Source organism: Acomys minous (genome assembly GCF_964271855.1).
Source record: "Acomys minous genome assembly, chromosome: 7".
Lineage (NCBI taxonomy): Eukaryota > Metazoa > Chordata > Mammalia > Rodentia > Muridae > Acomys > Acomys minous.
In genome coordinates, this window is record NC_140488.1 from 96,320,552 (window position 1) to 96,335,725 (window position 15,174).

A 15,174-nucleotide genomic window follows, 5' to 3' on the forward strand; every position below is an offset into this window, starting at 1 on the left:
TGTCTCTGTCTCTCTGTCTCTGTCTCTCACTCTCACTCTCTCTCTCTCTCTCTCTCTCTCTCTCTCTCTCTCTCTCTCTCTCTCTGTGTGTGTGTGTGTGTGTGTGTGTGTGTGTGTGTGTGTGTGTGTCTCCAGGCATGGTGGTGCACACCTTTAATTTCAGCATTCAGGAGGCAGAGGCAGAGGCAGAGGCAGAGGCAGGTGGATTTCTCTGCCTGATTTGAGGCCACCTGTCTGTTCTACATGGCAAGTTTCAAACCAGCCAACCCTACACAGTGACACCCTGTCTTGAAATTTAAAAAGAAAAAATTGTGAGAAAAAAGTGAAACAAAGCTATACAAGAAAAATTATGTAATACTCTTTTCATGCATGTGTGTGGTACATGTATGTGGATGCTTTCCTGTTTGTCTGTGCATGTGGGGGCCGGAGATCAATTGTTGAGCCTCTTCAGTTGCTCTCGAATTATGTTTTGAAATGGGTCAGTCACTGGAAGTCTAGCTCACTGATTTGGTCAGCCTGGCTGGCTAGCAGATCCCAAATCCTGCCTGTGTCTGCCACCCCAGGCCTGGGATTTCAGTACATCAGCATGCCTGGCTTTTTATGTGGGTTCTGGAGATCTGAACTAAGGTTCTCGAGATTGTGCTGCCAGCATTTTCCCCACCAAGCCGTCTCCCTAGCCTTGTATTTCCCTTTTTATTGCCAGAAATGTATTTGTCTTTTTCTGGTTTCCCTCAAATTAGCTATGGCCAGGGAGTTGCTCCTCCTGTTAAAATGAAAGGGCTTATCTCATCATTGTTTGGAAACGATTGGATGGTTCCAAATGTGGAAAGTCTGATTTGAGAAAAAAAAAATTAATCCCACTGAAATGTTTACTTGCATGTTGCCAGGTTTAAGGCTCAGTGCACTTACATAAGCAGACAACAGAAATTCATTTCTCTTTGGTTTTAAGACTTATTTCTACCTCTCTTCAAATAGAGGAAACACTATCCTGCTATAGTCTATGAATTGCTTGACAAATGACACATCTTACATCTTCACATGATTCCACTGACTTCCTTATTATCCACCCTTTGCTGATGGCCCTAGGGTGGCTCGTGCAAGACATAGTGCTCTCCCCCAAGGGAAAATAAAATATTTTATGAAGTGATGGTTTCAATGGGAAAGTATAGAAATTATAGTTTTTATTTTTTATTTTTTGCAAACAAATCTTTGTTTAAAGGATGGAGGAAAATATTCATTTAAGGATTGGAGAGATTGCTCAGTGGTTAAGACCACTTGTCACTCTAGCATAGGACTTGGGTTCAATTCCCACACGTAGGCTCACAACTATCTGTAACTCCTGTTCAGGGAACCCAATGCCCTCTTCTGACCTCCAAAGGCATCAGTCACACATGTGGTGCACATACATACATGAAAGCAAAACGTCCTTATATATATAATAAAATAAATACGTTTTAAAAAGAAACATTTAAATACCAACCCAGTAAAATAAACAAGTAACAAAAGGTTGCGGGGGGGGGGGGAGGGGCATGAAAATGTCTATGTTGCATATTGGGGCCATTTTGTCTGCTGACCCCAGTGAACCTTATTCCCACAGTTATAGATGAGGAATGGCAGAGAACCCAATGCAGCCCCCGAGAGACGTGCGTGGAAGTTGCAAGTGAGCTGGGGAAGACAACCAACACATTCTTCAAGCCCCCCTGCGTAAATGTCTTCCGGTGTGGAGGCTGCTGCAATGAAGAGAGTGTGGTGTGTGTGAACACAAGCACCTCCTACATCTCCAAGCAGGTACGAGGAAATGAAAGCCTTGCCACTGACCTTGTTGCCAGGCACTAAATACTTAAAGTGCCAAACCTCATTTGATACCTCGAACTCAAAAGATATAGTATCCTCCTTTACAAACAAAGAAATAGAGGTGCAGGGAGGTAGCATAATATCCAACACGACACAGCCTCGTCAGTTACTGTCTGCCTAATGCTATAATATCAAGAATCAGTACTTATGGACATTACCAGAACAGAGCATTAAAAGGAATGAAGGAAGCTGCCCTGTCGAATGCAGCTTTTGGGTGTGTTTAGATTAATTGGAATGACCAAGAAAAGTTTAATGGAAGATGTGGGTGAGGATGGAGGAAAAGAGAAGGAAGACTGACAAGGACCAGATAAGAGGGGGTGGTACTCTCCCCATAAAACTAAAGAGGCTGGAGGAGGAAGCAGGCATAGGAACAGAGGGAAAATGGTAGCGGAGTTCTCACTTGGCAGTTGCCAATCAATACCATGGCAGGGAACATAAGCAGGTGCTGGGAGAGGCAAAAGAGCCAGTCATGTAGGCCAGTCAGTGCATCAGGTATGGAGCCTGACAGGGAAAGGAGGAGAAAAGAGGGGACCTCTGAGTAGAGTGGGGAACAAACGGAGACTATGCAGCACAAGACACCTGAAAGAATCCTGCAGTTCCCATGAGGCAAATAAAATGAATAAATTTAATCACCTTTTGCCCTGGAGCAAAATGTTCCTTTCTGTGGTTGCCATCTTATGAAACATGGTGAATGCTGCATGTGGGAACTGAAGTAACTCACTTAGGAAAGCATTATTAAAATGCTGTAAATCAAGCCACATTCCTTTTGGTCCTCTGTTGCCAATTCCTCACATGTTAATACAACCCATTTATCACATTTAACTTGTCTCCTCATGATCATGTAGTAAAAGACAATTACATTGGCATCAAATACATCCATGCCAAGCAATGTTCTAAATGCCCATTGTTTTGTTAATAGATTAAAGCTTTCTTAATTCTGTTCCCCTCCCCCTCTACCACCTAAACTGTCCTTGAAACTATAGCGCTTTTTTTTTTTTTTGTCTATACCCTTTTGGAGAATTTTGGAACTCAAGAAATCTGACTCCTACTATTTGACAATTAGAAACAATGACGTCAATATGGCTACAACCAACTATTAGTAAAACAAAGCTTGCGTAATGTAAGAGGGTTCAATTCCTGATCATGTTATCCCCTGGAGCATAGCTGAAGAATTATGCCAGACATGAAATTTATGCTGAAAAACACCCTTACTTGTTCTCGGGAAAGTTTCATGACATGTTGAAAGATCTGGATAAACACAACCTTAATGAATTGTTTCCACTTAGTAGATAGTTGATTACTTTGTTTTGACTGTTGCACTCAACAAATGATTCATATGAAGGAGTTTGTTCAAGTGTAAGTGCATAGCAGTTTTTTTGGTGGTTGTTTTCTTTCTTTCTTTCTTTCTTTCTTTTCTTTTCTTTTTTTCCAAATAGGCATATGTGTGCAGTTTGGCAGTTCCTACCTTAAAGAAAAGAATATGTGATGAACTACCTTTTAGAAATAAAGTAAATAGAACTACATGGAAGGGTGGTTTAGTGGACAATGCTTTAAAATCAAGGTCAAATTTATCTACACTTCATGAAAACACTCTTGAAACTTGTGTATGTTCTTTGAGCATCTCTTCTGCCATCTGTCATGTAAAGATCATTAATAAATATAATGCTTTTAAAATTATTTTTTATTTTTATTTATATCAGTCAGTATGTGTGTCTGCAACGTGAGTGCAGTGCCTGTGATGGCCAGAAGGTGTCAGATCCCCTAGAGCTGAAGTTACCTGTTAGAATTCACTTAATATGGGTGATGAGAACCAAAGTTAGGTCCTCTGCACAAGAAGCAAGTGCTCTTAACCACTGAGCCAACTCTCCAGCCGCCCCAAAATAATATTTTACAAATAATAAATAAATTAATAATCGAGTATGTATAAAAAAGATACATATAGGAACATAGAAATAACTTTATTACCTATAATTATCTGTCTGGGTATGATCTTAACTTACCTTAAACTTGGGGGGTTTAAGTTATTCTTTCTTATGTATCTGAAGTTCAAATTATTTCAAGGTGCTGTGTGAGTCCAGGCCGGCTTCCTGTGTTCCCCATCCCTTGGACCAACATGGCATTTAGGTTATATTTTTCTCATGGTTATACCATAGGCAAGAGACAATAAACCTCACAGAACATGCACAGTCCCAAGCTGTACTGTGTCATGTCATTTAACATCTTATTGGCCACAACAAGTACCATGGCCAAACTCAAAGTCAGGAGGTAGGAAATTGCCATCAACAGAAATGGTTTGGGAAGGAATAAGTAAATAGTTTAAATAATAATCTAATCCATCCAGTTTCAAAGAACCTCCATAGATTTAATTTTGCTTACCCTTACAAATTATACTCAAATTAAAACAAGAGCAGGAACCAGGGTACCATTTTAAAGAACTCTAGTGATGGTGAAGAGAACAGTTTTGGAAAACACTTTACCAAGCTGGATAGGGCACTTGTCTCCTGATTCCCAGTATTCAAAAGCACTTAGGATGACTAACTCCATTCCTCATGCATAATTTTGCTAAAGTCATTACCATAAAGGACAAGGTCAAAAATGGAAGCTGAAAAGACTATATAGTAAAATTTACATCATGGTTCTCTTTCTTTGTTGTAGCTCTTTGAGATATCAGTGCCTCTGACATCTGTGCCTGAGTTGGTGCCGGTTAAAATTGCCAACCACACCAGTTGTAAGTGTTTGCCCACGGGCCCCCGCCATCCATACTCAATCATCAGAAGATCCATTCAGATCACAGAAGAAGATCAGTAAGCATTTCCTAGACTTGATGGTATCTGTTCTTGCTTTTGACAAAACTGAGTGTGCATTCCATTAGTCATTACAGAGGCATCCCAGAAAGACATGTGCTGCATGTTCTCTGTTTTATGGGACATAAGCAACCAAAAAGACATGAAAATGTGGGTGTGGAATTTTCAGGTAAAAGGAAGCAGATGAAGAGGAGAGGGCAGAGAGGAGAAGAGAGACTAAAAAGTGCAAGTGAAGTATATTTTACGCATGCATGAACATGGCACAGTGAAACCCATTTTGTTTCACAAATTTATAGTTATAAAAATGTTGATTAAGGAAATAAAAATGCAATTATAAAATTATAAAATACCTTCTCTTCATTAAAAAGTTTTCATCTTCTGGTTTCAAACCCAGATCTGCTGATAGTATTTGACCAAGATATTCTTTTAACTTGGTGTTATGTCTATATTGCAGTAGGGCCCCAACTCTTGATGGTTATGAACACAGCATGCTTATTTACAGACATCTTTGGAGTTTTTTTGCATAATTTTTGTATGTTTGGTTTTAATTTTGATTTTTTTTTTAGAGACAGGGTCTCACTTTATACCTCTGGCTAGCCTGAAACTCATTATGCAGACCAGGCTGCCCTTGGACCCTCAGAGATCCAGTTGCCTCTATCTTTTGAGTGGTGGAATTAAAGATGTGCTACCACATCGGCCCAACACCTTTGTTTTCTTTGGTTTTGTTTTTTGTTTGTTTGTTTTTGTTTTTTGTTTTGGTTTTTTGAGACAGGGTTTCTCTGTGTAGCCTTGGCTGTCCTGGACTCTTGTAGGCCAGGCTGGCTTTGAACTCACAGAGATCCACCTGTCTCTGCCCTCCTGAGTGCTGGGATTAAAGGCATGTGTGACCACCCCCTGGTTAACATCTTTGTTACTAACATGAATTGTGAAATGTATTGTAAAACAATGCTACCAATTGTCCCCTCAGTCTGGAGCAAGCAGTCATTCTCATAAATACAAATTTACTTTCTAAGGGGTCCCTAATAGAATATTTATAGCTATAGAATTACTATATAATAAAATGCCATTACTAAATATAAATTAAGCTCTATGTTTTCTTTTGCTTCTGTTTGTATCTGTATACGCATGTGTGAGGGTCTGCGCACATGCCATTGAAATCCAGAAGAAGGTGCTGAACCATTTAGAGGGGGAATTATAAGCGGTTGGGAGCCTATACACATGGGTGTTGGGAACCCAATTCATATCCCATGGTAGAATAATACTAAGGCTGAACTGCTGAGCCATCTCTCTAGTCCAAAGTTAAGGTCTTTAAAAGTGCTCTCACATTGTTGCCATTTCTTACCAGTCACCATACTGTGTGAGCCAGTGATCTCAAACACTTATTTTCCTGCATCACTCTTAGAAACAAAATTTGAAAGTACTAGCATGGGACTGGAGAGATGGCTTAAGAACATTGACTACTCTTCTAGAGGTCCTGAGTTCAATTCCCAGCAACCACATGGTGACTCACAACCATCTATAATGAGATATGGTGCCCTCTTCTGGCAGGCAGACATACATGCAGGCAGAGCACTGTATATATATAAGAAATAAAAATCTTAAAAAAAAAAAAAAAAGAAAGAAAGAAAGTACTAGCATGCTCGACACAGAACACATAGATCATTAGGTATTAAATATTAAGAATGACTTAATATTCCCAAAGTCGAATTACCCTAAAAAACTTTAAAATCTCGTTCTTTACTTCCTTTTCCTAGATGTTCTCATTCCAAGAAACTCTGCCCTATTGACATGCTGTGGGATAACACCAAATGTAAATGTGTTTTACAAGACGAGAATCCGCTCCCTGGAACAGAAGGTAATGATGGCAGTGGTGAAATGATAACCTCAATGATGAAAAGGACACACAACACTTGGCATGACTGAGCACTCACTATGACCAAAATATCATGATCAAAAGCAACTCCAGGAAGAAAGAGCATATTTTTACTTATGGATTTAGCATAATAGAGTCCATGATGGTGAGGAAGCTTATGGGAGCAGGCAGGCATGGTACCAGAAGCAGGAAACTGGCTGATCATGTGTCATCTGCACACAGGAAACAAAGAGGAAACAGGAAGTAGGCTGAGGCTGTAGATCACAGAAGCTGCCTCTAGTGACGTACTTTTTCCGGGAAGGTCCTGCCTCCTAAGGGTTCCATGATGTCCTCAAAGAAAACAGCACTGGGAACAAAGTGTTCAAATACTGTAATCAATGGAGGGCATTTTTCACTCAAGCCACAACACTAGACAAAGTTGTAATCTTCATGACAACCCTTCTTCACAAGCACAAACTGTCCACCCTGAGATAACTAGTAATCTCCTCACCATCACACAGATTACGGTGGTAGAAGTGTTTGGCTTCTAGGGCCTTCTCTGCTGTGTGACCGTATGCACCAATGAATTTCTCTGCTGTTCATTCTCAAAGAAAAATACAAAGTGGGCAAAGCACCCAAAAGCAGGTGTTAAATGGCAGTGAAAACTACTACTTCCAAGTGCACCATTTGAAGGCAAGCCAATAATCTGGGGACAAAATAAAGGAAGGAAGGAGAACTCAGGGAAACATTTTTCAAGAACTAGAGCAAACTGTCTAAGGGGCTCAGCCACATAGGGAATTGTGAGCCTGTCTTTCCATCTCCCGATCCGTAAAGCTGGGAAGAATATCTGCCTGAACATGCATGAGGTTTTTATTTACTCCCATAACATATGACACAGTTCCACTAAAAACTATCACAGGGGATCATGCAATGTGAACCTTGCTTGTTTTAAACTGTCATCTCCTAGCAAGAATAGCAAGGATTCAAACCCACGGATTCTGTCATAGAAGTGAAACAGCAAGCTGTTATTGCTGTTGTCCTCAGCACCTTTCTAAAGTTTCCCCAAGAGCTCAAACTAGCATGTGAGGCTGTATATTTTTAAAATTATGTAGTGAAAGGCTCACACATATAGTTCGCACACAGACACAATATATTAAAAGGTGACAATCAAGGCAGCATACCACAATTCAGATGCTAAAATGTCAGCCAATCTTGTGTGGAATCAAAGCCAAGAAGCACCCTTAAGGGACACCTCAGATAAGCAGGCTGGGCTCTAGAGACTTGGAGAAGGGTTATAAACTGGGATGAGGCATCTTCTTTCCAAGGGAAGTTAATTCCTGGGGAGGACTCATTTAGGCTCATGTGCCAAAGATGGAAAGACTAGAAAGACAGAAGAGATGTGCTCCGATCAGGAGGCTGTAAGTGCTAAAGTGCTGAAGTGAGAGAGCAAAGCACAAACTCAGTGATTGAATATGTTAGCAGAGTGGTAGAGTGTACTAGTTACCTTTTAGGTGCTGTAACAAAATATCTGACAAAAACAATGTAGGAAGGAATGAAGGAAGGAAGGAAAGATGGAAGAAAGGGAGGGAGGGAAGGAGGGAGATAAAGGAAGGGCTTATTCTGATTTTTGCTTTGGCGATCAACAGTCCAGCATGCTGGGGACAGTCCATCATCCTGGCAGCAAGAGCATGAGAGGACCAGTCACATTGTGTCCCCAGCCAGGAAGCAGACAGAGATGGATGCTCCTGTGCATCAGTCAGTTCTGCTCCTCTCCCTCCTTATATTCAGTCTGAGTGCCCAGCTCACGTTTACAGTGAGTTGTCCTCAGTTAAACATCTCTGGTAGTGTTGTCATAGGCACACCCAGGGGAGTATGTACTGTGTTGTTGTAGAATCCAGTAAAGTGAATAACAAAGATGAACCATATCATGGGAACCCATACATACTGAGGGGAAAAGGAAGATATGAGGAGTCGAAGCTGGGAGGAACACATAGGATTGGAGTGAAAGGACTTAGTAAACTTGTGCTGGAAGATCCTGGGTGTTATCTTTTGGACAAATGGAAACCATCCAAACAGTTTGAGAAAGACAGCAGTAACAACCCATTGGCATTGTAAAAGAGAACGAGTTGACCTGAGCAGAAGACAGGGAGCAGGGATCCTTTGGGGGCTGCTATAACAATGGGGGATGTGAGGAAGGAGGGTGGGGTGCATTTGCATTACTTCTAGTTTTTTCATCACTCATAAGGTCCGCATGTGCCCACGTTCCCATCTGTCTCTCCACTGCTCTCATTCCACTGATGACATTACTTTCTGGGCACTAAACACCTTTTCTGAATACAAAGATGTCGAGCTAATTGCCTCGTCTACAGTCATTGATTCTCCAAATGAATGGGGTTGATGCAAGTCCAATTCATTTTTGTATTGTTGCTCGAATGACTCAAACATAATCATAGTAGGAAATGGAGCAAGACTCAGGACAGAAGGCAGTGATAATCCAGAATCAGCTTCTCTAGGGATGTCAGCCTCAACTAGTTGCTGTTTGACCTAGTTTTCCTGAACTCTGTCTTAGTCTCCTTTAATTTGCTTGTAAAGACATATGTTCTGCTTCTGCCACACAAGCTGCTGAACACCTGAGGATTGTGTTCCACCTAAACTTTCCAAGAATGGAGCCAGGACTACATGAAGTTTTCTTGTAAGTCTCTGCTGCCACCTAGTGCTCAGTTTGAATCTTTTAAGAGTCAACTGTCTTCCCCTCCAGGGGACATGGTCAAATATGGGGCACCAGAGTACATATGAAAGTCATACCCCACTCTCCACTCAACTGTGGAGAATGTTCTGTCCATTGGCTAGATCTGGGTAGGGGTTTGAAGTTTACGGCCTGTATTGTCCTTGACTGGTGCCATAGTTTGAGCGGGATCCCTGGGCCCAAATCTGCCTATCATGTTCTTCTTGTAGGTTTCTAGGACCCTCTGGATCCTTCTACTTTGCTATTCTCCCATGCTTCACTCAGAGGAAGGACAGCAGGCTACCAAGAAGAGACTTGATACCCTATGAGCATATAAAGGGGGAGGAAGTCTCCCTCAGGCACAGTCATAGGGGAGGGGAGTAAGGGGAGAATGGGAGGGAGGGAGGAATGGGAGGATACAAGGGATGGGATAACCATTGAGATGTAACAAGAATAAAAAAAAGATATTATATGCAAAAAAAGAAACAACTGTCTTTCAGTAATCTAGCCTGGTCTTGCCATAAATTGATATTTGCCTTTTGACATAGAGCATATACAGATCATCTTTTTCCTCTTCATGAAATTCAGAATGGGGTCTTTGTGGACATCCAGTCTACATAATTTCTAAATACATGTCAAACAAAGAACAGTTAAAACCATGGGACTGGCTCATGAGAGATTGCCATTTTGGCATGAGGTGGGGGAGAAAAGAGGAAGGGGGTTGAGAATGAGTATGGGAATATATATATATATATATATATATATATATGATTGATTGATTTATTAACTATACAGTGTTTTGCCTGCATGCTAGAAGAGGGCACCAGATCTCGTTATAGATGGTTGTGAGCCACCATGTAGTTGCTGGGAATTGAATTCAGGACCTTTGGAAGAACAGGCAATGTTCTTTTAATTTTTTCCTTATTAAATGTAGCTATTCTTTTTTATTAATTTATTTAGATTACATCTCAATTGTTATCCCCCCACTTATATCCTCCCATCTTTAATCCCAGTATTCAGGAGGCAGAGACAAGTGGATCTCTATGAGACTGAGGCCATCCTGATCTACATAGCAAGTTACAGGACAGCCAGTGCTACATAATAAGGTCCTGCCTAAAAAAAAAAAAGGCATTTAAAACTTCGGTGGTGCCAGGCGTGGGGTGCATGCCTTTAATCTCAGCGCTTGGGAGGCAGAGTCAGGCGTATCTCTGTGAGTTTTAGGTCAGCCTGGTCTACAGAGTGAGTTCAGGACAGCCGGGGATCCACAGAGAAACCCTGTCTTGAAAAAACAAAACAAACCAAAACAACCCTTCAGTGGTGATGGGATTGGATTTGCATTTGATAGTCACATGAGGGAAGGCTGCAGGCATACACAAGTGGCAAGCCACCTACATAAGAAACACAAGGAACTAGGTGAATTGTGACACAGGCAGTGTGATGGAGAAGACAGGACATGAACAAGGGACCAAGTGGGAACAGTGACCATACAATCTAGTGGACATGGCATCAGTCCCCAAATGAGCAAACTGGAAAAAAGAAGCAGGGAAAAAGATATTCATTTTCTCTTCCAAAACCCTCACAAATCCTGAGATGAAAAGTGCAAGTTCTTCCAAAATTGTCACTTTCTCCATTTGTTTGCTTTTGCTTTTCGTTTGAGACAGATTCTTCCATGCTCCAGCCTAACCTTGAACTCAATATATAGCAGAGGATGACCTTGAACTTCTGATCCTTGTGCTTTTACCTCTCGAGTGAGTGCTAGGATTAGGGGTCATGTGTCACCCCACACAGCTTTAAATTGCTGAAGACTGAGTGAGCCTAGAGCTTCTCATGAACTTTAGGCAAGCATTCTGCCAACAGAGCCACGCCTCAGGCCATCTCTTACTCAATTTCGCAATGTATTTCAATTCACTGATTGAGATTGGACCACAGCTCATTGTCACTTTTATATATTTCACACAAGTGTGGTGATCTCAGATGAGGAAATGCATCATTGGTGTTGGGTCCCAGCCCACGGGAAAAATTGAATCAGGGTTCACCTGAAAGGGGGAGTGGGGATTGAAAGTAGGATACAGAGACACGAGAAATAACGAATCAAGTCAGGAAATTTCTGATCAAGATTCACTTTATTGCCGACTAGCAGGAACATATATAGGGCAAGGTCAATAGGATCTATTCTTATCTCACTCACCCTAGCCCCCGGGCAAGAATGCAATAGCCTAAATCGTTCCCTGTAGAACTTCCTAGTTCTCTGAGTAGTTCCTTGTAAGAACTTCCTAGATCCTCTGGGTGGTTCCAAGTTGAGACTTCTCTACTTCTTTCAAAGGTCAATAGTCCAAGGATAGCCTAGAACACAAGACCTCGTGGTGAGGTAAAGGTCAGCAACTCGAAGGTCACAGCATACAGCCTAAGCACAGGATTTCTGACATGGCAGAATTTGGCATGGGTCCCCACACATTGGTTGTCTGGAAACTCTGAAGAAAGTATTTCAATATTTCTACAACATTGTTACTTCTGCTCCCAACTCTTGTAAAACTCTGGTGAGGGGAGTTACGTCATTCATACCCCATAGCGAGCTTATGTCTTATCACTACTGGATGGTTGCACACACACACACACACACACACACACACACACACACACACACACACAAGCATATGTGTGTATACACATACATAGGTATATGTGTATATATACGTATATATACATATATTATAATTTGCTTGCATTGTTTTTAGATGGTATGTATGCAGTGCTCATGCAGGCCAGAAGAGGGCGAAAACCCCTCTGGGACTGTAGTTACAGGCAGTTTTAACTTGCCACGTGGTGTTGAGAATCAAACCTGGGTCTTCTGCAAGAACAGAGAATTCTTGTAACCCTTGAGCCATCTCTCCAGCACAAAAGTTTTTCTTTTCAATAGGTCAGTCATCAACATAAAAATCTGTCAGAACCACATCCCCTGGATGGGGAGGCCTGGTGGCACTCAGAGGAAGGATAGCAGGCTACCAAGAAGAGACTTGATACCCTATGAACATATACAGGGGGAGGAGGTCCCCCTCAGTCACAGTCATAGGGGAGGGGAGTAAGGGGAAAGCGGGAGGGAGGGGGGAATGGGAGGATACAAGGGATGGGATAACCATTGAGATGTAATATGAATAAATTAATAAAATATATTTTAAAAATCTGTCAGAATAGACAGGCATGGTGGTGCACCCCTTTGATCTCAGCACTTGGGAAGCAGAGGTAGGTGGATCTCTGTGAGTTTGAGGCTAGCCTGGTCTACAAAGCAAGTTCCAGGATAGCCCGAAAAACTTTGTATCAAAAACAAAGGCAAAAACAAAATCAAATTTCTAAAGCCAGGTGTGATGTGAGTTCGTGGCCAGCCTGGTCTACAAAAAGAATTCCAGGACAGCCAGGGCTATTACAGAGAGAAACCCTGTCTCAGAAAAAAAAAAATCTGTCAGAAATATTCCACTTATGGTATTTTTATTTAAAACCAAGAAAACACATGAGTTCTATATTTACGCTATGAAATCACAGATAGATCTCTTTCACCCTATTTTAAAAAAATAAGGTAAATAATCTATAGACTAGGAGATTAGGAGGATCCAAGTTTTATTGGGAAGATGTAGAACCTGCAATTCATTTGGCTCATCACATTCTCCAGGCTCCAGTTGCCAAATCAACACTTTGCTGTTTCTGTTTAGAGCACTCTTACCTCCAGGAGCCAGCCCTCTGTGGACCACACATGAAGTTTGATGAAGATCGTTGTGAGTGTGTCTGTAAAACACCATGTCCCGGGGATCTCATTCAGCACCCAGAAAACTGCAGTTGCTTCGAATGCAAAGAAAGTCTGGAGAGCTGCTGCCAAAAGCACAAGATTTTTCACCCAGACACCTGCAGGTCAATGGTCTTTTCACTTTCCCCTTAACTTGGTTTACTGGTGACATTTAAAGGACACACTAATCTGAGATGGTGGGGCTCTTTTTCTCAGGGCCCAAGCACAAGAGGTTTGGCATCTAAGAAACAAGTGGAAGTATATAGAGTGATGATTAAATTGTTTTGTTGTTTCAAAACAGGGTCTCGTGAATTACAGGCCTGCACCAACATGCCTGCTATTACACTATCGTAAGTGAACAAGGAGTCACTGACATTTAAACAACAGCTGAGTTAAGGGAGGTTCAAATTGGCAAGCTAATTCTCCCCGGCCCACCCCACTGTTTTCTTGATGAAGCAGATAGCACTAGATTTGTGTAGGGAAGAAACTTAAGAATAATTATAACCCTTGGAGGCCATTGGCTGGGCTTTGATCAATTTCAAAGCCTACCCAAACTAACCACTGAGATTTCCTTTTAATTAATTAAATTTGTTCTTGGACAATTCCATACACATATAAAATGCATTCTAGTTACTTTTTCTCATACACTCTCTTAGGTCCAGCCTACTCCTGTGAACCCATTTCCTACCTTACAAGTCCCTTTCACACACTCAGGTTGTTTTGTCGTGTGACCCACAAAACGCAGCAGGGGCCATTTGTGTGAACACAGGTTTGGAACTATCTGTCCGAGCGTACTTGGCTCACCCACCAATAGGTCCACAACTGAAGACAGTGACTCCCCTTGTCCTCCAAATTCTACCAAGAGCCCACAGCTCCTCACGGAGGTGTAGGGCACCCAGGAGCCCTTCCCAAATGATAATGAACTATTTAGAAGTTTGGCCTTGTGCGGGCCTAGGGCAGACCGTGAGATCAGCTGTGTGAGTTCCTGAGAGCAAAGTCTGCATCTTGCCTAGAAGATGCTATTTCCTAGTCCTTCTCTCTGTCTTCTGATTCCTCCATTTGCCCCAGCCCCTCTTCTGCTATGTGCCCTGAGTTTTGCAGGAGCTGGTATCAACATCTTGCTTAGAGCTGAGCCCTCAGCCAGTTCAGTGCCCACTTAGACTATTACATTGACACTTTAAATACATATCTGGAAAATTTTCTCTGAAAACAGAATCAGAAGAAATCAGAACTGAATGATTTCTTTGAAGCTGATCTTTGCTCCTAAAGTCTCACCTTCACTTTCTTTTGCAACAGCTGTGAGGACAGATATCCTTTTCACACCAGAACAATGCGCCAGTAAAAAAGCCAGCCTGTGGAAAGCGCTGGCACTTTCCGAAGGAGCCAAGGGCCCAGGGCCTCCACAGCCAAGCAAACCCTTGATTCAACATCCTCCCAAGGTCCCAGTCCCTGTCATTTTAAACAGCATGCTGCTTTGTCAAGTTGCCATCGCTGTTGCCCAACCCCCCGCCCAGGTGTTAGAAAAACTGAGTTTACCCCATTCCGTGGTAAATCCACATTTCCATGCAATAGCGGCTGGGTAATTCCCTAGTTCACTGACAAATGACTTCTAGCTTCAGATGCCTCTGCAAACCAGTGCTCAGAGAGGAAGGGGTCTCGGGAGCCCATTGTTGTGATGGATGAGAAAGGGTTGCCTGCCACAGAGCAGCAGGTGCTATGGGATTGATTACTCAGCCCGGCAAAGCCTTAAGTGCAATGCTTTCGAATTTCATTTGTATGATCAGCACTGATGTAATTCCTGTTCCACTTCTACTCTTCAAGTTGACCGAACCACTGCCTGATGTTTCCTATTTAAATGTATTTAAAGGAAATAAACGTCATTACTCAAGCCATCGAAGGTGGTGTGATTTACTATGCTAGTCCTCTACATTTCATGCTGCTGGAAAATGTTTTCGAGACAAAAAAAAAAAGGGATCTAGAAATGGGAGATTCAGGGAACATATAAATAAACTAAAACTAGACCTCAGTTTTGGGAAGCCAAGGCAGAGCTCCCAACAGCTTTATCATTCTAGACAAGGGTAACACAGGAATTCTGGGAATCGCCCTGTGGTGTGTGACTAAAATGAACTTGGCTGTCATCCTTTTACGGAGAGGTGCCTAACAA

The 15,174-nt window shown here is 41.9% G+C and overlaps 1 protein-coding gene across 1 annotated transcript in view; it reads left to right on the forward strand.

Moving 5' to 3' along the window:
- VEGFD (vascular endothelial growth factor D) overlaps nucleotides 1–14,903 on the forward strand; it is a 39,075-nt gene extending 24,172 nt beyond the window's left edge. Inside the window, 6 exon segments of the mRNA XM_084790450.1 lie at nucleotides 1,598–1,788; nucleotides 4,510–4,658; nucleotides 6,413–6,513; nucleotides 12,940–13,135; nucleotides 14,307–14,349; nucleotides 14,352–14,903. Of these exon segments, the coding sequence (XP_084646576.1) occupies nucleotides 1,598–1,788; nucleotides 4,510–4,658; nucleotides 6,413–6,513; nucleotides 12,940–13,135; nucleotides 14,307–14,349; nucleotides 14,352–14,432 (761 nt within the window). The 3' untranslated portion in view covers nucleotides 14,433–14,903.
- The last annotated feature ends 271 nt before the right edge of the window (nucleotides 14,904–15,174 follow it).